General features: G+C 35.3%; 1 protein-coding gene across 1 annotated transcript; it reads left to right on the top strand.

Annotated features, from left to right (window-relative positions):
- The first annotated feature begins 5,010 nt into the window (after positions 1-5,010).
- LOC111898749 (uncharacterized) lies at positions 5,011-9,314 on the top strand. The gene is made up of 12 exons (XM_023894618.3): positions 5,011-5,286; positions 5,912-6,177; positions 6,536-6,609; positions 6,885-6,979; positions 7,083-7,180; positions 7,273-7,356; positions 7,547-7,627; positions 7,696-7,779; positions 7,866-7,961; positions 8,183-8,262; positions 8,468-8,562; positions 8,652-9,314. Exons 1-12 carry the CDS (start codon positions 5,157-5,159, stop codon positions 8,999-9,001), a joined length of 1,533 nt encoding a protein of 510 aa, XP_023750386.1. The 5' UTR covers positions 5,011-5,156; the 3' UTR covers positions 9,002-9,314.
- The last annotated feature ends 16,316 nt before the right edge of the window (positions 9,315-25,630 follow it).

Below are 25,630 nucleotides of genomic sequence, written 5' to 3'. Positions count from 1 at the left end.
GGAAGTGGGTTGCGAACCAGAGGCGAGATGCGAAGGGTCCTAGGCCGAGGGTTCGGTCCGAAGCTCAGAAGCGAGGGTCAGAAGCGAAAGTGGTCAAAAGGGAAGGTTCGGTTCGGTTCTTCTTCATCAGGAGGGTTCGGTTCGGTTCTTTGACTGAGGTTCGGTTCGGTTCAGCAGCCTTCTTCATCAGGAGGGTTCGGTTCGGTTCTTTGACTGAGGTTCGGTTCGGTTCAGCAGCCTTCTTCATCAGGAGGGTTCGGTTCCTAAGGGGACTTTCGGTTCCTAAGAGGACTTTCGGGTCCTAAGAGGGGTTTCGGTTCCTCAAGCCCGTTTTTCGCGTAGACTTCCGCTTTTGGGCTGTTTTCGCCAAATTCGAGGGTCGGAATGCCCCGAGTGATTATAGAAAGTTGGGAGAGATTTCGAGAGAGATTTGAGAGAGATTCCACATACTCAGAGAGATTTGGGAGAGATTTGACATTCTTGGAGAGATTTCACATACAAAGAGATATTTGGGAGAGATTTCACATACTTAGAGAGATTTGGGAAAGATTTGACATTCTTGGAGAGATTTCACATACAGAGAGATATTTGGGAGAGATTTCACATACTTAGAGAGATTTGGGAGAGATTTGACATTCTTGGAGAGATTTCACATACAAAGAGATATTTGGGAAAGATTTCACATACTTAGAGAGATTTGGGAGAGATTTGACATTCTTGGAGAGATTTCTCATACAAAGAGATATTTGGGAGAGATTCCTCATACTTAGAGAGATTTGGGAGAGATTTGACATTCTTGGAGAGATTTCACATACAGAGAGATATTTGGGAGAGATTTGACATTCTTGGAGAGATTTCACATACAAAGAGATATTTGGGAGAGATTTCACATACTTAAAGAGATTTGGGAGAGATTTGACATTCTTGGAGAGATTTCACATATAGAGAGATATTTGGGAGAGATTTCACATACTTAGAGAGATTTGGGAGAGATTTGACATTCTTGGAGAGATTTCACATACAAAGAGATATTTGGGAGAGATTTCACATACTTAGAGAGATTTGGGAGAGATTTGACATTCTTGGAGAGATTTCACATACAGAGAGATATTTGGGAGAGATTTCACATACTTAGAGAGATTTGGGAGAGATTTGACATTCTTGGAGAGATTTCTCATACAAAGAGATATTTGGGAGAGATTCCTCATACTTAGAGAGATTTGGGAGAGATTTGACATTCTTGGAGAGATTTCACATACAGAGAGATATTTGGGAGAGGTTTGACTTGTTGACTTCAGTTGACTTCGAATTGACCGGAAATTGACGGTTGTCACACAACAAAACACAATTACTTGATGGAGATGCATGCCCAAAGCATGTCCTAAACCCATCTTAGGTCAAAATGACAAGAAATGGCCCTAAACTCAAACAAGATTCATAAATTATAACCACACTCCATATCCATAAGATTAAATCATAGAGAATGACTCATTAATCCATAAAGTTGCCAACTTTATGGATCTCAAGCATGCAATCCAACGTAAACATGCAAAAAGGAGCTTAGAACTTAGATCTAGCAATTTGAGCTCATAGAGATTGGATCTTGAACACTTACAATGGTTCGAAATGTGCACAAGATGATGATGATGAAGCCTCCTTGTTGAACCAACACTCTAGAACCTTGTATTCTTCTTCTTCTAGCCACCAAAACACTAAATGGATCCAAAATCACTAAGATAGATCATGTTTAGGGTTTTATGAGTTAGGGAAAGGTGGAGGTTGAGAAGTGAACCCTAAAACCGAGATAAGGGGGGCTTAGATACGTGGGAAACCCTAAAACTTCGTAGGCTTGGGATGCAACGATCCTCATGTCATGAGCTCTTATTGCTCATGTCGTGAGCTCTTATTGCTCACGCCGTGAGCTCAATCTCGAATAGAATCTTCATGCAACCCTCCTCACGTCGTGAGCCTCCATGCCTCACGTATTGAGGACCCCTTTTTCCACACAAATCCAGTACTTTGATCCTCTAAAACCCTATTTCGATTCATCCAAGGATACAGATGTTACACAAATATACCCCACCTCAATTAGTGGTTTGTGTGTGTGTGTGTGTTTTTTTTTAAGAATTGAAAAAAATAATAAGGAAACTTTTCCTCATGTGGTTTTTAGGGTTTTAGGGGCCCAGTTTCCCCATCTTCATCTTAAGTATCATCTCTATCAAATTCAGTGAAACTCTTAAATGTTCAACTGGCTCTCTATGTGGAATTATATTACCATTATCAACCTACAACATTAGTTTTACCTTATCATTTGCAAATTCATCAACGTCAACTGTTAAAGAAGCATCATCAACAACCTTACCTTTATACCTTAAATCACCCCTATTTATACGGTCATTGTAAGAAAAAACATGGTTGTTGATTGTCATATGTAATAAATTACAAATTTGGTTACTTCCAGCATCGGAAGACCCATTGCCACCATAACGATTGTCTGAGGAAAATCGTTAAATACCACTTTTCATAACATTATTAACAACAAAAAATTATACTATGTTAGGATACATACCACTAACGAAACTAAAAAAATATCTAACATCACTATCGTCAAGAATTTGCATAAGCATATTTGATATAGGACAATGAAAAGATAGACTTATTTGATTAGTGTATAACATGAACTTGGAAGCAACTAACGCGGTTAACCCAACGAAGTGGATATCATTGCTTATATCTACATCAAAACACGTGTAGTCTAGAATAATATACTGCATAAATCCCTCCATACACTAACATTGCCCTCAACAAGAAACTAACACTCGAAACGGAACTCCATAATGCTCGTACGTTCTAGAATACACTTTTTTCAGTCGGAACGTACGACTATTAGATTCCGGTCCCGAGTCTTACCAACCACCACCAACTTTGAAATGAACATAAATATTCCGGAATATCGTATTTTATAAAACATAGTCCGAAACGTACGATTGTTAGATTTCGAACCCGATACCTACAAAACATCTTAACTCCAAAATGAATATAACTACTTTGAAATACGATTTTACAGAGTAAGATGATCATAATATATATATATATATATATATATATATATATATATATATATATATATATATATATATATATATATATATATAGGGGAGAGTTCAATTGAGAAAAAAAAAAGTTGAAAATGGGGGAATCATTCTCAGCCAATCATTTATTTTTGCCGCAAAATCCTCCATTGTACCGGCGGAAATGGGAAACGAATGCACATGTGTTTTCCAACATAACATATTTCCTTAAACTATGCTAATCATTACCTTAATATATACAAAAACATAGTTTTTTTCGTTTTTTTTTAATTTTTATAAGCTATTTTTATCAAAAAATGATTTTAAATATACCAAAATTCATGATTTTTTATTCTCTACAAATAGACATCCATATTGATATAGTTTTAAGATAAAATAATTTTTTTTTTATATTTTAAGCTATCATTATTCATAAGTGAATAAAAATGAATCAGGTTTTTACTACAGTACATTCGTTATTCAGTTATGAATAAAAACTATGATTAATTTTTTTTTTACAATTTAAGTATCATTCATATATGAATATAGCATATAATAAACATAGTATACTCATATTTAAATATTAGACGATGCATTCACTTATGAATATTACATATTATATTCACTTGTGAATATTAGATGATATATTCACTTATGAATATTAGATAATATTTTAATATCTGAATATTACATAGTATTACATGGTATATTACATGTGAATATTACATAGTATATTCATTTGTGAATATTAGATGATATATTCACTTATGAATATTACACAATATATTCACATATGAATATTACAAGGTATTTTCACAAATATATATAATTTTTATATGTTATTCACATATGAATAACATACAGACTTGCATATTTGTTTTTTTGTTTTAATAATCATATACTGAGAAAACATATTCATATATGAATATAACGTGGTAATTTAGTTCATGCATTTCATCAAACAGTTGGAGTGCATACAATTTAACTATTTTTTAAAAATGTTAAAAACATGATATTTTGACCATTTAAATCTTACAAAAGAGTAGATTGATAGAGAATATATGAAATCTTTCAAAAAAAAAAAACGATTTGATATTTTCCTAACCTCAATTTTCAAGTTTTATTTGATAATCGATGTTGAATGAATGATATGAAGTGGATTTTTGTTGATTATCGATGATGTTGATCTAATAACGCTGAGAGTATAATTAATCATAGATGTTGAAGATCTGATCATATTCAAACACAATTGAAGGTTGAATTAAAAGAACCAAAAATGACTTTTTGTTGTTAACTGTTGAATCGTGTTGATTATTGACGAAGATCGATGATTGATTAGCACTGGATGATGTTGATGATGGTTTAATTGAAGAAATCTGAATGATTGTTGAAAGTTAGAGAAGAAATTTGGATGATGAACGATGAATGAGTTTGAACTACAGATACGTATTTGAGATTAAAAGTTGTTCTCATATTTACAAGTTTGCCACCGTGTCTTTTTATGCTTGAATAAAATGAGTGGCTGAGAATGATTCCTCCATTCTCAACCTTTTTTATTTTCTCAATTGAACCCACCTCTATATATATACATTTGTTTATATGGTTAGACTAGAGAGAGTGGGTGCGGCCTAGACCGTACTCTCCTTGCCACATAAGCACAAACACCGCCTCTGAGTGTGGTAGATGGTGCAGTGCTGCCTTCCAAGGAAGCACTCATTCAAACAACGTGATTGATTCATTTTTCTTACCTCCTTCTGATTAGTCTATTTCATTTATTAAAAAATAAATACCCAAGTGTGGCACCACTAATTAGATGTAGTATGAAACCACATTTTTATGGTAACGAGTGAGATACTTGTCACTGCGGTTTTATAAGGAATTACGACACCCTAATTTTAAATTTCACTTTAATAATGACTTACTAATTTGGTTAGATGAGATTAGATTGTAACGACCGGATCAGAATACGTGATACGCTCCTAGTTGATGAAATATCGTCTTAAACCCTAACTTCTCACAAAACCCTCGGAGGGAACTGGATTTCTCAGATTTTGGAGTTCGTTATCCTGAGCTTCTGCCGGCAAAATGGCGGCCGCGGTAAAGGAAACCGTCCAGAGATTCACCGCCGAGACCCTCAAAGCCGCAAGCAAGCAATCCACAGGATGCTATGTCGTCCCCCTCCGCCTACGACGAGCCATCAAAAAGTATATTCGAGGTCATTTTCCTCATCTCTCTCACCCAAACACATAAAATCTTAACGAAGAAGAGAAAGAAGAAGAGAAATTGCTTGAAAATGTAACCTAATTTAGGGATAATGGAAGGATTATATCAATACATTGAATTTCAACAGTTTCTGGATTGATAGGTATAATTAACGAATTTTAAAAATTGAAAGGTTATAAGATGACATCTAGATATCGAAAAGAAGTCGATTGTAGCATCGAATAAGCTGATTCCTAACCGGTTTTTGTTAATACGAACAATAATATGGCAAACACGAACATGTGATCGTTTAGGAGCTGGTTTCCATCTCAACAGTTTCAAAAGCATATGCAGATCAATTTCACAGAGCCAAACTATGAATTTGAATTAAATCACAGCTAGAGCTAAACTATTGATTTTAGGAACTGATATACTACAGCTTAAATTGTGTAGAAGTACGTATGCAAATGCAATAAGGAAAGTGAAGGTGCCTAGGACTATACTATAAATCTTATCAGACTATGGTCACATAAGACTCTTGAAGTTTGATGCCAATTCATTGACTCTTACATAAATCATACCACTGAATGCATAGAGTTGTTTACTAAAGAAATGTCATTTTGGGGTGGAAAATGCAGATCAAGAAGATCAACACATGAAGAGGAAGGTGTTGAGGTTGTCAGAATCCTTCAATTCTATCAAGGATGTTAATTTGCAGTTAGCTGCATCAACAGCTAGGGAGCTAATTGAAGATCCTCTTAAGTATGTTGGGAGTTCAAAGAGATGGAAAATTAAGAGCAGCTATGGTGATATTGGTCTTAAATACAGAGATGACCAAACAATTGCTTATGTTGCTTCTCGGATGCCTGCTGTTTTCTCAGCTTGCCATAGAGTCCTTACTGAGGTATTCATCTTCATTCTGCTCATACTTTTTTTTATCAATCTTAAAATTTAAAGACTCCACAATGTTGCTTTTTCTATTTCAAATTCCTTTTTTGTTTTATATCTTTTGCTCTTTTTGTTCTTGTATATATATTTTGTTTTCATAAAACATACATAAAAGTATAGAAAGTTAGACATGTTGTAACAGTTTCATATAAACATTCTGTTTGCTTCTAAAAAAGCCACACAATTGGAAACACTGGCCATTATCCGTTGCTCCTTTTTTCTTTTGTGTGATTAATTACACACTTTACTTTCTTCATGTGATAATTAAGGTTTAAAATCATCATAAAATTAAAATCTTAACTTTCTTATTCTAGGTTAAAAGAAGGCTACCTGGTTTTTCACCAACCAGAGTATTGGATTTTGGTGCTGGTACTGGTTCTGCTTTCTGGTGAGGATTTTGCTACACTAATTTTGCTCTTCACATATTTTTCACAACATTTTTAATCCGTTTATATGTAATACATCTGTTATAAATTAAATAGTTATTTTTGTTATTATTTCTGGAGAACTAGTTTTGTTTCAATTAGGGAACTCATCCTTGTGAACATTTTAGCAAATGATTCCTTTTGGAACATAACATTAGTAAAAGTTCTAGTTTCTTTGTTTTTTTTTAAAAAATTTTCATTTTATTGCATAACTTAATGTTTTTAAAAAATTATTCAGGGCATTGCGTGAAGTATGGCCAAACTCTCTTGAAAGAGTTAATTTAGTTGAGCCATCACAGTCTATGCAACGAGCAGGTTTAAGCCTTATAAAAGGTACATATTCTAATAATCTTCATTCTCTTCACACACTAAATTATCAATAACTTAAAACTCTCATTTCCTTTAAAAATAAAAAATCTTTTCTTATACACTTCAGATTTGAAGAATTTGCCACTCATACAAAGCTATGGTAGTATACAATCACTAAGTCAAAACATAAGCAAATCTGAAAGAAAACACGACCTTGTCATCGCTGTAAGCACATGCTACTTTCTATATATCTTATTTTTATAAAATATGTTTGAAGCTTATGTTAAATGTTTTTTCTTTTGTTATATTTCATGTAGTCTTATGTACTTGGGGAAATACCATCATTAAAGGATAGAATTACCATTGTACGCCAGCTGTGGGACCTTACAGAAGATGTTCTGGTAAATTTTATCCACTTTAATAACTTCTAACAATCTGACTACTTTTGTAACATTCTTTACTTGTTTTTGTTTATATAACGTGCTACATAGTGTAGCAAAAAACAGTCACTTTGTTGCTTTTAATGGTTGAATATTACAAAGTTATCTGCAATCGATACACACTTATGCAAATATTTTCAATGCAGAGCAGGTTTTAATGGAACCCGGAACACCACATGGATCAAATATCATATCTCAAGTGCGATCCCACATTCTTTGGATGGAGAAAAGGGTAATTTAGTCTTTTACATAAAAAAGTTATATAAACTCATAGACTAAACCATTCATTTAACCTTTCAGAAAACCCGCAAATTATCAAAGGCATCTAATCAAGAATCTAAAGATCTGATGACACACAAATGTGGCGCTCATATAGTAGCTCCAGTAAGTCAAAGAACTCACCAAAATTTTATACTTTTTGGTTTATTATATGATTAAACTGTTATTTATTTATTTATTTATTATTTAAGTGTCCTCATGATGGAGCATGTCCATTGGACAATACTGGAAAATATTGTCATTTTGTTCAACGTTTGCAGAGGACAACATCACAACTTGCATACAAGGTTCCTATCTCAACTGTCTTTTTTGATTCCATAGATAAATAATAAAATATAATCTCATCAAATAAAACACGTGTATAGTTTAAGAATTCTTATTTCTATCAAATTGCTATCAACCTTGTGGTCCCAGTTAAATTTCGTTATTCTCATTTATGATAAGCTTCACTTTTAGCATTTTATAGCAATTAAATCAAGTGCTATTTTTATAATGGCTATTTTTGTAGCAATCAAATGGTGTCCCTTTACGTGGATTTGAAGATGAAAAATTTTGTTATGTTGTTTTCAGACGAGGTCCCCGACCCAGGCAAGTGCTTTTATTATTTTCCTAATATTCAATTTGTAAATAAGTACACATGTTTTTTTATACGCTAAAAAACAAATATATATATATATATATATATATATATATATATATATATATATATATATATATATATATATATATATATTGTTGTTATATAACATATTTTTGTTATCACACTTTAAACATTTTTATTTTCTTTTAACAGCCAATCATGGCCACTTGATGGCATGAAATTCGATACATTAAAAGAACAACAACATGCTAATAAAATCAACCATGAATCTCTCGAGATTGATTCCGGTACTTTCCTTACCATTTTCTCATAATTCAATTCAGTATCCATTTATTTACACCAGGGACTAAAAATGTAATATTTTATTGTGGGACAGATGATGGATTTGATTCAGAATCCGAGGACACTATTACCATTGATGATAATAATTCTAAAAAGATGATCAAGTATGAATCCGACATTAATGAACCATACGCAAGTTCTGAAAACGAGGAAGAACTGGGAGATGAAAATGAGTCGACTCGGGCCGACCTCGGAGGCGGTTGGGGTAGAATCGTCTTTTCACCTATAAAGAGGGGTAAAAGGGTTGAAATGGATGTTTGTCGAGCCGCGAATCGTGAAGGTTCCGAGGGTAGTTTCGGAAGAGTAATTGTTACAAAAAGTAACAACCCCACGTTACACCATCAAGCTAGGAGATCACTGTGGGGTGACCTCTGGCCTTTCTGAGTTCTGACCCTTTACATGACTTGTACCTATCCTAAAAGAGTGCTTCATAGAACGTACAAGTTTTAATGCATGGACAGAAGATATACTTTATTTTTTTTAATTTTGATTTTGGAAAAACTACAAAGATATAAAGACAAAGAAAAAGAAAAAAAAAAAAAACCTTTTAGGCTAAGGTAGCAGAGTATGGTCATTCGGCTATGGGATCCAGTTATTTATGTAGTATTATTTTTTTTTTTATTTGTTGTCAGAATTTAATGATGTTGATGAATACTACACAACAACAACAATAATAATAATTTATGTTATGTCGTGACTGTGACATGGGTACCTTATTTTTAAAGCAAGATTCGTATAATTCAATGTTTTATTTTGTGTTTTTACTTGTATGTTGAAATTAAATCAAAAGTACTATCTGAAGATTCTTTTAGTTTGTACTTATTAAATATTTATATTTGAAATCAAGTGTAATTGAATACGATTTGATTCTGTTTGATTTGATTTGATGAGTTCTGTTAGTTCTGTGGTTAACTGGTTATGGTTTTGGTTTGTGGTTTTAGCTTTTAACTTTTACAAATTTCGACCTCTTCGAATCTATTTCCTAGATTTTTAATTTTATCCATGAATGTTTTGGTTTAAAGTTTATGTTCAATATGTTCAATTATTATTACAAGTTATTATGATATTGTGATTGAATGCGAAGGAATTGACATTTTTCTTATATCAAATACTGTAATTCACAAGTTGATCATTTCTGGCATTTAGAATTATTACTCACAAAATTGCAAGTTTGGTCCTTGTGTTATGTCAAAAATTGGATGTTTAGTCCAAAAAGTTTTGGGATTGCACCGGTGGTCTAAAAGGTTTGATTTGTTGTGGAATTGGTCCAAAGGCTTAACAGCCGTTTGTGTGAGGGTATTTTTGTCCAAAAGGATTGATATTGTAAATTATTTGTCAAATAAGGGTAAATTTTGAATAAATTAAATTAAAGTTTGATTCCACTTTGACTTTTGACCGGTCAAAATAAGAACCCGATTAGAAAGTGGTCAAGGGTTTTTTTTTTGTTCGTCATTTGATCGATCGTCAAGGGGAATGCAAAGGAAACGAATACAAAACACGAAGGAAAGAACGCATGCATAATCGATTGGGAGGAAGAGGAGATTGGAACGGGAATGAACCGAAGGAAAGAACGCATGCATAATCGATTGGGAGGAAGAGGAGATTGGAACGGGAATGAACCGAAGGCAGTCAAGAAGAAGGCACACGAAGTCAGCAAAGGTTCAACCGTTCTTCCGGCTGAAGGAAGGGGGTCCGATGGCTTTTGATTTTTCGTCGATTGATTCGCAATCGGTGATGGCCTCTGGATTCGATTTAGGTCGAAGAAGAGGAAGGGAAAGGAGGAGGCAGCGAGGGGTGTTAGGAGGTGGTAGTCGACGACTCATTCTTCTTCTAATCAATTCGTGAGGTGCGATGGGGAAAAACGAAGGGCACGGTAGTAGCAACTAGCTGATCTGTTGAGCTACCTCCGATCTACCTCCCTTCTATTCGAGTTTCACTGTCGGACAGAAGAGAGACAACCGAGCCTACTAGATCAGCCCTCGCAAGAAAAGAAATCAGTCAAGGAGGCCGCCGGAGCAACCCCCTCGCCATCACTGCTATTGACAACAACCACCACTAAACCACTCTTCTACTTTCGTTTTCCTTTTCCTTGTCTAAACAAGCCAAGCACAGGTGGTTCCCTCCATGGGATCAGCAAATATTGCTGCTTTCATTCCCTTTTCTTTTCCGATCAGACACGAAGGTGAAGAATCCCTCCTCCATCGTTTACGTTACAGGACCAAAAAAATCATCGATTTTTGATTGCTTCCGTTCGTTCCTTCTCTTCTTAATCTGATGAAGACAAAGTCTTTTCCCCCGATTTGTTAAGATGATGACCGTGTTGGTCTCTTTACCCAAATTTTGTATCAGATTGTCAAAACCAGACCCTCTAGTTGTAGCTTTAAATTAAAATTAGCCACTTGGCATAAATCTAATCAAAGCATGTCCTAATTTAATAAGATATTAAAAGAAGGGGTGCGAATTGACAGAAATGCCCTCACATAAACGGATGGCACAAACGGCTGTTAAGCCTTTGGACCAATTCCACAACAAATCAAACCTTTTGGACCACCGGTGCAGCCCCAAAACTTTTTGGACCAAACATCCAATTTTTGACATACCACAGGGACCAAACTTGCAATTTTGTCAATTATTATTTGGAGCAATTTATCATATGCCCTCTGGTATTGTCGGAGTCAACAGATTCATTTGATTAACATGTTCAAAGACTATCTTTTTTTATCTAATCTCTCGTATCAAAAAACATATATCTTTTATATTTAAGGGAACATAACTTACGAGGGTAATCATCTTTACCATTTTATTTATATTTACATAACTTCTTTATTTTTGTATACATATGACCATTTAACTTGTTATATATGTTTATATATTGTCATTGTTACCGGCTATAGCAGGTGACAAAGATAATATGTGAACAAATTAACAAGTTAAATGGTTAAATATGTACAAAAAAAAGTTGCCTAAATATGTAACAATAAGTATGGATGGGTTTTTAAAAAATAAAAAGAAAATATTACTTAGCAAATAAAAAAACAAAAAACATCTATATAATGTAAATGTTTTAAAATTATTCCAACTTTTTAATACTTTTTAATTAGAAGTTTATAAACTTTTAATTTTTTTAATACAACGTTTAAACTAATATTTGATGGAAGTATTTTAAAATGTTATAAAAATGTTACATTGCCATGCAAAATCTGTGAAACACTTTAAAAATGTTGTAAAAGAAAGTTTAGAAATAAATATATAAAAGTTATAAAAAATTGTATGAATATAAAAAAAAAACAATTTGTAAGAAAAATTTAAAACATTTATAAAATATTTGGTTTAAAATCACTATTAAAATTATATGAAAGTATAAAAAAAGCTTAAAAAAAATACAAGTAAAGTTTAAAACATTGTATTAGATAAACCTATAGGAAAAAATATTATACAAATATTATAAGAAATTATAAAAATTTATAAAAAAAATTGTTCACACTTAAGTTTTTACAATGGTAATATGTGAATATATTTAATTCCAAGTGTATTAAATGTATACAAAAAAATTAAAGTTACCCAAACGTGAACAAAACGAAAAAATAATTACCCTCTCAAGTCTTTTTCCCTGTATTTAATTCCAAGTGTATGTTTTTAAACTTTGTTGCTAAGAAATTGTAAGACCATGAACCAAAATTCATCATCCACTAGCTTTCGACAATCTTCAGACTAAAAGATATATTCCCGATAACTCTAAAATTCCCATATCTCAATTACCTATTTTAGACCCCTGCATGTTTTACTAAACCAGTCAAAAAATTCATTGGTTTTACACTTCAAACCAGCAAAACCAAAAGAATATGTCCAGACTTTAAAGTTTGTTTCCTACCAACTTCCAACGACTACAACAGAACATTTAGTTACCCTCTTACCCCTTACGACCTTTCCAAATTTTTCTTAAGTCATAACTCATAATTATTGAAATGATGGTTTTAATGATATTAAATAAGTTTTAGGAGGTGTAAAAGTACATAAAAATATAGGTGTAGGGACCAAATGTGAAAATTTGTAATTTTAGGCTATATAACTAAAGTTATACTGCGATTTAATATCCTTCACAAACATTACATAAATGTGTAATTAACTATTTGATTTTCTATAAACTTCCTAACTTGGTATTGGCTCACTTGCTTTGCATCCATTGGCTTCCATTAAAAAAATATAGGTGTATAAAGACCATTAGGAGTATAAGAGTATAAGCTGAGTTGATTAGGGGTATTTTGGTTATTGTGTAACATTTGATCATATATTAATAGGTGAATTTTGAGGAGTCCTTGGAATATATGAAGCAATGTGGACTAGTTAAAGAAAGCATCTAAGGTGACATGTCCTTATAATAACAAACGATGATTTTGTGAAATTAAATATGACCGAATGTTTTGCAAACTTGTTTGCTATGTGAAATATTTTTTTGAAGAATACATGACTATGATGACTTCAAATGACTTTTGCTCGTGAATTTATGGATTCATGCCAGGACGTGAACGACTTGAGTTTGTCCAACTTAAAAAGCTATGGTAAATGACTACATTGACCATGTATGACCAAAAGTGTCAAATGACTTTTGAAAAGATTAATTAAATAATTATTAATAATAATAATAATTAAAGACTTTTGAAAAGATTCTGACTATTAAAATCAAAAGAGAGGGTGTTTCAAAATCCTCAAATGATAATTAATATAAAACAAAATATTCAAAATAAATTCAACAAGTTATCCAAAAAGGGTGTGTAGGCAAGCTCAAATCTGACTAACAAGATCCGATCAAAGTTGGTGTTGAGATTTCGTGGTGTAGTTCCTCTAGGATATCTTCATTTACTATTACCTCGATAAGAAGATCGATACCATGAACCAAACACATATAACAACACCCACATCTTTAGTATCATATTGTGTAATAATGGTAGCAGACATTATATCTCTAATTTTGTCAATATGTATTGCCCTCGTAGGGAGTCGAATTATGCCTCCAATGACTTTTTAGGCAACTAAAAACATGTTTCATGTCCTTTCTTTTTTGATTCTTGAACAATTTTTTTTACGGTAGTTAGATGTGAAAATAATTTCACAAAAATTGCCCAACTTAGGTATATCTCATCCATAGAATAGTACCTAATTAACCATGGTTGTATTTTTCTTTGTTAAAATGAAATGAAAATTTGGGTACTTTTCCAAGCACTTTTTCATCGAATAATGGGATTGATGTAGGGTGTTAATGTAATTGTTGGAACTAACGACGCAACGTCCCAAAAATGCCAATAAATTTTTTTCCATTTAAACCATCGATTCATACAACCAATTGTTCCAAACCAAAAAAATTAAAATATAAATTCAAACATTAGAGTATATCAAAAGTAATCAATTCAAAAAAAGCCATCAAGGGATTCAGTGCAGTCAAGTCGGGGCCTTCCCTTTGGAACTGAAAGCACCTAGAAATGTTTAAGCCACAAAACCATAAACACAAAGCTTAGTGAGTTCCCCAAAATACCACATACCATACATAACATTGGCCCCACCTTTCATGACGGACCTAACCTAGCATACAAACGTGAGCAACCCAACATGTAAATGGCCCCCGCCCAACATATAATGCAAGAGCCACAAAACAACTAGCATCCTACACAATATAGTGAGAAGACTCACCTGACTCAAGAAGTCAACTAAACCACCGCTCAAAGCCACGCAACCAGTGCTACAACACACTTATCAAATTATACCAGGTCCAACCTTAGTCTATACACTACAATCCAGAAATCTTTAACCAAAAGTCAACCCATGTCATCAAGTCAGAGTCAACTGTAACGCCTGGTTTCTTGGTACGTATTTAACTTAATTATTTATACATCTTAGAAGGGCTACCCGACAAGTTGGTGCCCCTAACTCTTCGAGTAGAAGGCAGTATATGCGTGGGTTTTAAGTGAGCTACTTGATGAGTCGGGGTCTTGACTCGGCGAGTGGGACAGGCTGGATGAAACCCTAATCTTTAGGGCTTGTACCCTATTTAAGCATCATATCTAGCCTCCATCCCAACCTCTATCACCTCCAAACCCTAATCTCGAAACCCTAATCCACTTTGAGTGATCTTGAGCCATTTCTTGCCATTTTGAGTGTTATTTGTGCCTTTTGAAGCTTGTGGAAGAAGAAGAAGATAGAAGGCTCAAGAGGGAAGAAGTAGATCCAGGAACTACACTCCATTTGCTACACTTTCTGGTAATCAAGTATCTAACTTGATCTTTCTTCTCTTAGATCTATTTGCTTCCATTTTATGAAGGTTTTGGTTCAAGAACCTTGGTCCTTGGGATTGGGACGCCCCAAGTGACTTATATCTTAGATCTGGGGTTTAGGAAGGGTTCCATGGCATAAAGGTGCAAACTTAATGACCATGAAGTGGGCTGTCATGATTATTATGAAAAGAAGAACTCGACGAGTCTGTGAAGGGACTCGACGAGTTGACTCAGTTGACCACGAGTTTGAGCATTACAGGGACTCGTCGAGTTGGGAGATAACTCGACGAGTTGGGTTGACTAGGAGTTGACCTTGACTTTGACTTTGACCTTGACGTTGACTTTGACCAGCAGGTAAAATGGTCATTTTACCCTAAGAAGGATTATCAGATTTTGATTAAGTGTTATTATGGAATTGATAGCCGGAGAGTCGCCGGAGCAACATACAGGGATTTCTCGCTCGAGTTTTTAGCAGTTAGTCTTGCGAGGTGAGTCCTCTTCCAGTAGGAACAAGTCTAAGGCCACAATGCCGACCCGTTTAGATGTTAGTAGTTCTGGGCTATGACACGATGCTGGGGCGGTCCCGAGAAGAGTATATGTATGCTTGATGTCTTTGTGATTCATGCATGTAATGTGTTATATGTTCCCGGGCAAGCCCGATGTATGTTAGTGTATCTGTTATGTGTTATGTGTTCCAGAGTAAGCCCAATGACGGGGCAAGCCCGATGCATGCTAGTTTATATGTTATCTGTTACGTGTTCCGGGCTTCGGTCCGATGTCGGGGTAAGCCCGATGTATGTTATATGCTTATGTTATGTGTTTATGATATATGAGATGCTGTGTATGTGTCGGGGTAAGCCCGATGCTGTGACAACCCGAAATTTCCATTTGTACGAACAATATCTATTCAATAGAAGTCAGTCCAATTTCAGTGATTTTCAGATTTTTCTGAACAAGTTTGTATACAATAGGGTTTACACTTTAGGAGATAACAGGAGAGTGGATGCTCCTGGGATTGTGAAATTTGAACATTTCAAGTTTCATAATGTTACAGTTCAAGTTCGAGAATGAAAATATTTTCTGTCAAAATATTTCAGGACTATAAATAGTTTTCTGAATTTAATTTATTCATTATTCACAATTCCAACTAGAGAAAAGCCATTTTCTCTCTGACGGATCTTCGGGTTTTTGATCCCAAATTGTGAGTACCCTTTTCTAGTAGTGTTAGATTACATATTTGATGCTTATAACATGATTTAGTGGGCTAAATCATGAGATCTAGGAGTTTACTCCCCAAGGTGTTCTTGGGCGGTAAACTCCCGAAACAAAGCCAAAACCGACATTGATGCTAGAATAAGGCCTTAGGACATTAGGTAAACACATTAGGGACATGAAATCACACACAAAACCACCCAAGATTGGGAGTTTACGGCCCAGAACTCTCTTAGGCCGTAAACTCCATTTCAAAGGCTTAAATGGTGGTTTCTGGACTTAAGGACTTTAAGGCTTGCATCTAGGTAATTTCCCCATGTAGCTTAAGGTCTTAAACACATCAAAAGACTCAAATGAAAGTGAGTTTACGGCCCAGAACTCTCCTAGGCCGTAAACTCCATGTAAATGGTCACAAAGGGGTGTTTTCATGACACCTAAGGTCCTAGCCCTTTACAAGAAATTGTACCCACTAAATGGAAGGACCAAACCACACCAAAATCACTTAAACAAGTGAGTTTACGGCCAAGACATGGTTCTTGGGCCGTAAACTCCTATAAAGGGCACTAAGTGGTGCCTAATGCCTTCATATGCTAGGATTAAAAGTCTAGAACACATCCCACTAGTACAAGAGGCTTGAAAACAACCAAGGAATCACCCCAAGGGAGTTTACGGCCGTAAACTCCAAGGGGAAATGTCCTTTAGGCCGTAAACTCCTATTTGGAGTACTTCTAGGCCTTAAACCCTTCCAAGAACCTAGCCAATGGGTTGGAATAATTCTAGAAAGCATATTGGTCTTCAAAACACACCAAACACACATGTTTGGGAGTTTACGGCCGTAAACTCAAGAGTTTACAACCGTAAAATCCATGTGTGATGGTTTATGGAGAGTAAACTCTCATAAGGGGTCCTTTGGAAACCCTAAACTCAAGTACCCTGTCCCACAATTGCTTAGATGAAGTCCTTACGGCTTAAAACACTTACATAAAGTGTTATCTATGTCTAAGATGTCTTAAACATTATCAATTAGTCTTTTGTGTCTAATTGAGTGCATATATGTGTGATTATATGTTCATTAGGATCGTAGTGTGTGCACAAGTCCTCGCTTGACACCTAGCAATCCGATACCGTTCAGTTCATTCCAATCACCAACTACAGGTGAGTTCATACCCCGTAATCAATGTTTTAAAGGATTTTAAATGCTTTAATGGGGGGGGGGGAATACAAGTAGAAACAAACATGTTACTAAATCAGTTTTATGTATTTTATAACTATGTTTTCACTCAGTAGATTCCACATATTTCAAAAGAAGTCACGTGAATTGGTTTTCTATCTTAAAATACTTGGACAACAGAAGTATTAGTTTTGAATTGTATAATGACTTCAAGTCACTTTATATTATTGTTCAAAGCTCCTAGATACCTTGCATAAACCTACTTGAACAACAACATACTTTCCAGTTAACTATCATAGGGATAGTCAGAGAATATCAAACAAGAGTCAGTTCATTCATGAGTCTATACTAATGCCTTACATGATACATGATTACACGTACTTAGGATTCTATGATACATGAATATGTTTACATATACTTACCTGCTACATGGACACACTTACATGAATTCTAGACAGGGACACTTCTTAATAAGTACATTATTCTGTACTTACTTACCTTGGATACTTGAACTTAGATCTAAGAGGATGATTTATTAGTATTTACTGTATAAATTGTCTTTCCTATTCCCGTTCGAGGGGATGTTTTCAACGGGACTTACCATTCCGAATCTCACTGATTAGCGCCAGTGAGAGATGGCGTCTACGGACGTCTAAGGTAGTCACTTGATTAGTGGTCAGTGACGGGACTAACTATCCCTCTGCCCGCTGTTGCAACAGTGGACGAGATGTGAATCTTCGGAGGATCATTAAGTTGACGATCTACGTCAAGAGATCGATGCAGGGACTAACCCTCCTTCCATCCTGCTGCTGCTACAGAGGATGAGGGGACACTCTTCGGAGGTTCCTTAGGGTCTATCTTTCGCTTCATGCGATGTAGTGTTGGTCCTAGTACCCAGTGACAACACTTATAATATTATATTTTTCCTGTTTACTTTATTATGTGACACATTCACATAAACAATGAGTTAGACTAAGCACTTTTAGTACTAGTCTACACAAAGGAAAAACTACACTTCATACATACAAAACATTCGAGTCTTGGTAGAAGACTACACTTCATACATACAAAACATTCGAGTCTTGGTAGAAGACTACACTTCATACATACAAAACATTCGAGTCTTGGTAGAAGACTACACTTCATACATACAAAACATTCGAGTCTTGGTAGAAGACTACACTTCATACATACAAAACATTCGAGTCTTGGTAGAAGACTACACTTCATACATACAAAACATTCGAGTCTTGGTAGAAGACTACACTTCATTCATACAAAACATTCGAGTCTTGGTAGAAGACTACATTTCATACTTATAGAAAATAAGGGTTTTTCTAGGGATTTCATACTTACCTCAATATTTTCACTTAAAGGTTTACATGGCATTCATAGCAGGTTTTCACAAATAAAGCAATGACACTTATATACTTATGAACTCACCAGCTTTAAAGCTGATACTCTCTTTCAAAATAACTTGTATTCTCAGGTCGCCAGTAGACAGGTACGGAGGACAGGTTTTGAGAAGACGGAGCAGTCAAGTCTCGTCTTTTATTTTGATTGTATATTTTTGGTGTCTTATTACTGATGAACTAAAAGAACACACATGTATAAAACTTTACTTATAATGCAATGGATGATGTTGTTGCTTGTTTATTATATTACACTGTTGTGATACTGTACATGACGTCCTCCACCCCTGAACGTTTCCGCCGTTCGTGGTTTTGGGGTGTGACAGATGCCGGGGCAAACCTGATGCCAGACGTAGTCTGATGCCGAGATGAGCCCGATGCCGGGTAGGAGTCCGATGTCGGGTTCGTCCCGATGCAGCTAGGCGTTGTCCCAAAGTTTATGTTACATGTTATATGTTATGTGTATGGTATGTGGTAGTTTGGGGGAGCTCACTAAGCTTTGTGCTTACAGTTTTCAATTTGGTTTCAGGTACTTCAGCTAGCAAAGGGAAGGGCTCAGGATGATCGTATGACACACACCACAATTTTCTAGCCTAAGAGATTTACTCTGATATTTGATATGAGATTTTGATATGGTGACAGATATTATAATATTTTGAGATACATGGTTTATGATTTTATAAAATGGGGATGATAGTCATGGTTTTAATAATGATTCAAAAACGAAATTTTTGGACCGTATTTTTGGTATGTTTCATCAACGATCCAAAGTCAAACAACCAAAAACACTTCAGTGATTCGCCACGTCATGGACTCCTATTGGTCACGTCATGGCAGCAAGATTGTAACACCTAGTTTCAGAATGTTTATAATTGTGAAAAAGCGAGCCGTAAATAGATAAAGCAAAGGTTATGGGCTTCAAGGGAATAAATTTTAGATCCAATCGGATGTTGATAATGTTGGTGAAGTGATTAAGCCTTCAATCGTGCTTTGAAGAAAAAGGGTAAAGTGTAAAAAGTAATATTATGGGCTTCTTACATGGATTATGGTTTTAGTTTGACATGTATTAAGTTAAAAGTAATTAGATAGGGCTGTGGCTCGTCAATACCTTTTCGTGGATATAAAGATCGTCGAAAACAAAGTTGAAATGAAGAAGTTATGACTGTTTGAAGTTGGATTGGAATTGGGTGAAAACCCGTTGTCACGAGGTGAGAAGCATATTCTCACGACGTGACATACAGGCTGTCATGGGGTAAGAATAGGGCAGCCTAAGCCCACAAAATTTAGGGTTTTCTATGTATTTAAAGGGTGGTTCCATGTTTTTGGGGTATTTTTCCACCCTTTTTCACACCTAAAGCCTTTTGAGAGAAACCCTAGCCTCCCTTTCACCACTTTGAGCCTCCCATCTCCCCTATCATCCATTTTTGTAGTTTTTGGTGGATTTTAGAATGAATTTCTTCTAAAATGGAGTTTTGGAGCCTAACATAAGAATATCTCAACTTCCAACTATATTTTGGACCTTGGGTATGATTCAAGTTTCTACCTTTATGCTTATAAGTTGCTAGATCTAGGATCCTTTGCCTATTTTCTCCATGTTTGTGAAGTTTTGAGTGACAAGGTTCCATAAAGTTGGCAACTTTATGGATATTTGGAGTCACTTTTAGGTTGTGTGTTTCAGATCTATGTCATTTTGGTGGTTTTGGATCTCTAGTGCAAGTTTGGGTCAAATTCTTACATGTTTATAACCTAGAGTAAAAGGGACATGCATTAGACATGCATGTCCACAAAACACCAAATTTTATGTTGTATATGGAGTAGGAAAGGCATTGGGAAAGTATGAATGAATGGTTAGAACAATAAGGACTTAATGAAATTAGGAAGCTGAATCAGTTCTCACGATGTAAAGGGTTGGCCTTCATGATGTGAGGGTAGGCTGGGTGTCCCAACTGTTTTGTTTGAGGATTATCATGACGTAAAAGAAGCTCTGTCACAACGTGACTGTTGATTTTAGGGTGATCAAAATGAATCGGGCCTGCGTTAGTGATCGAGCCAAACTCGCTTTCTCATGATGCGGCTAAGGGCTGGTCACGACGTAAGGGTCAGTCAATGGGACAGTTGACTGTTGAATTTTGACCAATGTTGACTTTTGGTCAAATTAAGGGTTTTGGAGTGTAAAATGAGAGGGTACTCTATATTGCTGTTAGGTGCCAGGTAGGATCAGTCTTTGTTGGGTGAATGTTGTGGTGTTTAGCTGCTACTTTCGAGGTGAGACTTCTCACTATACTTACCTGTGTGGTAGTATATGCATGTTGACCAGCTGGGTCTTATGTTCTTGATTGTTGTTATATATGAACCGAGTTGATGATAACTCCTAGACTACTGCGAGTCTATGGGACTGCTGATAGTCCCTATGTACCATGTTTGCTGATAACTCGTGAGGTATGCTGTTAATCCACATGACATGCTATTAGCCCATTAGGACCGCTGAAAGGCCCCATGGTTGATAATAACCCATAGGTGTTTATTATGCTATGATGTATGTTTTGGATTAGGTGTCTAAGCCAATAACTATATTTGGTATGTACTTGAATTGATAGTGACATATTCCTTTTGGGTTGCCTTCACACGTGCAACTATAGAAGATGATTTATTTAGGAAGAGGAAGAATTTATTAATTGATTCATAAACTGGAATAAATGATTTATTAATATGTTATGGAAATAATATATTAATTATTAATCATATTATTAATTAATATTAATAAGAAATTAATTTGGAATTAATTTTGAGATTAAATGAATAAATTAAAAGTGCAGGGACTAAAAGTGCAATTGTTCAATAGTTGAACAAAAGGGTCAACCTTCCTAGGGGAAGTGTGGACAGTTTTTTGATGATATATGAAAGATTATTCTAGAGTTTCTAGAATAGTAGAATATCTTATCATATATGGATAATCAAAGGAGGTTGATAATTACCATATTTGAGATTAGGGTTATCCATAAGATCCTTGGTGCACTATAAATAGAACCCTTAAGGCTATGATTTTTGGCCACTCTTTGATAGAAGCAATAGCCAAAAATTTGATCTCCTCCTCTCTCATATAATTCTCTTGCATTGTGTGTTTGTGAGCCATTACTGGTGTTACACTTGTGACACTAAGTTCTCAAGCTTCAAGATCTACAAGGGAATCATTGTTATTACAATATAACAATCAAGGTATGTAACCTAACCCTATTTTTATATGAATTTCAAAAATAGTAAACACTTCCTAGGGTTTCTCCTTTTGTGTTCAAGTTTGCATGTTCAATTAGAGAAAACTTAGATTCAAAACATTAGAGTTGCATGCACACATAAGTATTGTTATTATGCTCAAAACCCATCGGTGGTATCAGAGCCTAGGATTAGTTTTCTATAGAATATGATGCAATTGTGAATTGTTTAAAGGAGATGGGAAGATAACCATCTATTTATTGAACTCGCCAAGTTCATCTTGGAACTCGACGAGGTCATTGACTAACTCGACGAGTTGCACTGTCAGATCCAAAATTTCCGGTTTTCATAATTGTCACATGGATTGATTAGGATAATTACCTTAAATTCTTTTTAATTGTTTAAAATTGGATATTTTAATCAGTAATTATGTAGCCTTATTATGAATTCATGATTGGGTTAACGCTATTGATAAAGATAAAATTAATTTGTTAATTTATTTATTATAAATTTAACCTTGTATTTTTGAAAAGTTTTAAAGATACACCATTTGGTTTTATAATTTAAAATTTAATTAAATAGTTTAATTTTGAAATCTTAAATTTTAGAACCCTAGTGGAGGGTCGTTTAAGGAAGTGGCCTATAAAATGACAACCATTGAGTATCCACTCTTACTCACCGCTCCCCTGACTAGTGGAGGGTCGTGAGCTTAACGGGTTTGATAGGAAACTAAATTCTCATTAATAAGTATAATGGAATATATAAAGTAACTAAATGTTTTTATAAAATTCCCAATCTTAGTTACTTTAGGAAAATATAAATTTGATGCTAATCCATGAAATTAACATTATAAAGGTCGTTAGTGGAGCGTGTATGGTTAACTGACACACTAATATGGACTAATAAAGGATGACAATGGGTAGCTCGTTAAATTATCATTTATTGATGGAGTGTGTGTGGTTAACCAACACATTAATTAGATGATAAATGACATCGAGAGTACCAAGCTAATTTGCATGATTATTCACACTTTGTTTATGATCCTTGGTATCCCAGTCACAAATGGAAATGGCATAATCGAGATTAAACATACCAATGAATAGTTCAATGAATCTCAAAAGATCTAGGAATTTCATTTAAAACAAAATTCGTTTAAATTTTGTTTTCCGTGGTGGTGAAATTGATAAATCGTCATTTACCTACCTTTAAATAAATTGCAATTAGATTACGACACCCCTATTCTGAATTGTGAATTATTTAGTTGGGTCCTAGCCTCAATATTTCATTTTGGTGTTATATTGAGGATTTTCTTATCTAATCAAATCTTATCCTTTTTCTTTTTTCAGATTTCAACTTCGAACAATGCTTCTGGTTCCTCCAACAACAACTCCTCAAACCACTTCTCGCTCTTGAGCATTTGTGTGAAAGTCACCTTCGATGGGTCCAACTATAATGATTGGATCCGAAACATCAAGAGGGATTTGCGCTTCGAGGACAAGGAATATGTTCTCGAAAAGGAGCTGAACGAGATTGATGAAACTACCGCTACTCCCGAAGAAATTGTTGAATATAGGAGACACTGCAATGATGCTACCAAAGTGGCATGCATCATGGTGGCTGCTATGACTCCAGAACTGCAAAGGTTCTATGAGGACTATTGGCCTTATGAGATGTGCAAGGACTTGATGGAGAAGTACCATCAACGAGCCCATCAAGAATGGTACAAAATAGTCATGTCACTCATAACCAACAAGATGAAGGACGAAGAGTCCATCATGATCCACTTGCAACACATGCAATGTTATGTGGATCGTCTGTTGAAGCTTAATGTGAACTTCAATGAGGAATTGGCTATTGACATGGTCTTGCACTCATTACCTAGCTGTTATGATTAGTTTCTTATGACTTATCATTTGAACAAGGAGGAAACCACATTGAGTCAACTCCAAAACTTGCTAAGAACCACCGAGAGTGGAATGAAGGGAAAGAGTATTGCCTCCACTGCTGCTGCTGCTGCAGCTCCCGTCTTGGCCATGGGGAAAGGGAAATGGAAGAAGAGGAAAGCTCCCTCAAAATAGATATGGAAGGGAAAGTCTCAACCTGGGCCGTCAAGTAATGGCCCTAAAGGCAAATCTAGTTCTGAAGCTCCCACTGACTGTGATCTGAAGGAAGCTACTTGCTTTTTTGCCATGACAAGGGGCATTGGAATAGAAGCTTCCCCAAGTATTTTCAAGACATAAAGGATGGCAAGGTTAAGCCAACCTCGAAAGGTATATACATTATTCTATCTAAAAACTCATCACATTCGAATTCGTAGGTTCTTGATACAGGGTGTGATCTTCACATTTGCTTTGACTTGCAGAGACTAAAAAGAAGTGAAGATGTGGAGCATAAGAAGATGAACCTAATTATGGGAAATAGGAGATCGTCGCATGTTACCAAGATCATTGTTTATTCTTTAGTGCTTAGTAGTGTATTATGTTTAGATTTAAATAATTATTTCTAATCGTCAGAAATGACAAGAAATATTATTTCATTCACATTTTATATATACAAGGTTTTAGATATTATTTTGATAGTGAGAATGGTTCTATTCATGCTTATTATAACGGTGTATTTTATTTTGAAGCATTACCTTGTGATGACGTTTATGAAAATATGATGGTTGTAGACAATTTAGGAAACAATGTGCTACAAATTGATTTATCTAATGGTTTAGAAAAATCATGCTTATGGCATTGTCATCTTGGACATGTCAACAAAAAACGTATTGCCCAACTCCAAAAGGATGGAGTGTTGGAATCATTTGACTTAAGGTCCGATGATACATGCGTGTCTTGTTTACTTGGAAAGATGACTAAATCTCCTTTCACGGGTTCATGTGATAAAGGTGAGGGATTGTTGGATCTTATACACACATATGTGTGTGGTCCCTTCAGATCCACCACAAGGGATGGAAATCGATTTTAGGTGACTTTTACCGATGATTATAGCAGATATGGATATATCTACTTAATCAAACATAATTCAGAAACCTTTGAAAGGTTCAAAGAGTTCAAACATGAAGTCGAGAATCAATTGGCAGGAAGATCAAGATGCTCAGATCTGCTAGAGGTGGTGAGTATCTTAGTATCGATTTCCACGACTACCTCAAGGAATGTGGAATTGTTTCACAATTGACACCTCCTAGGACACCACAACTTAATGGTGTGGCTGAGAGACGTAATCGAACCTTTTTGGACATGGTTCGTTCCATGATGAGTCGAGCTTCACTACCAATCTCATTCTGGGGGTATGCCTTAGAGACTGCCACACACATTCTTACTCTTGTTACAATAAAGAAGGTTTCCAAAACACCTCACGAGATGTGGACATGGAAGGTTCCCTCGTTGGCACATATCAAGGTTTGGGGTTATGAATCTTTCGTTAGACGAGAGACTCATAACAAGGTTGAACCTCGAAGTGAGCGATGTATTTTCATCGGCTATCCACTAAAGTCCTTTGGATACCTGTTCTACAGACCTAGTGAGAATGTGGTCTTTGTAGCACGAAGAGAAGTCTTTTGCGAGTGAGAGAGAGCTCATATGAAAAGAGGATAGTGGGAGTGCAGTTGATCTTGAAGAGATTCAAGAGCCAAGAGATGAAGGAACCTCTAACACTAGCACTCAAACCGAGGAAGAAATTCTTGTTGAACCTATTGACGAGTCATTACCTCTTAGACGTTCCACTTGAGTTAGAATGA

This window comes from Lactuca sativa, chromosome 6 (assembly GCF_002870075.4).
Source record: "Lactuca sativa cultivar Salinas chromosome 6, Lsat_Salinas_v11, whole genome shotgun sequence".
Taxonomy (NCBI): Eukaryota; Viridiplantae; Streptophyta; class Magnoliopsida; order Asterales; family Asteraceae; genus Lactuca; species Lactuca sativa.
This window is presented reverse-complemented; position numbering and strand designations above follow the sequence as displayed.

Excerpts from the sequence above, each read along its gene's own strand:
- LOC111898749 (XM_023894618.3), top strand. The coding sequence starts at position 5,157 with ATGGCGGCCGCGGTAAAGGAAACCGTCCAGAGATTCACCGCCGAGACC. Across the intron at positions 6,178-6,535 it reads GCCATAGAGTCCTTACTGAG|GTTAAAAGAAGGCTACCTGG; the intron begins GTATTCATCTTC and ends TTCTTATTCTAG. Across the intron at positions 8,263-8,467 it reads AGACGAGGTCCCCGACCCAG|CCAATCATGGCCACTTGATG; the intron begins GCAAGTGCTTTT and ends TTCTTTTAACAG.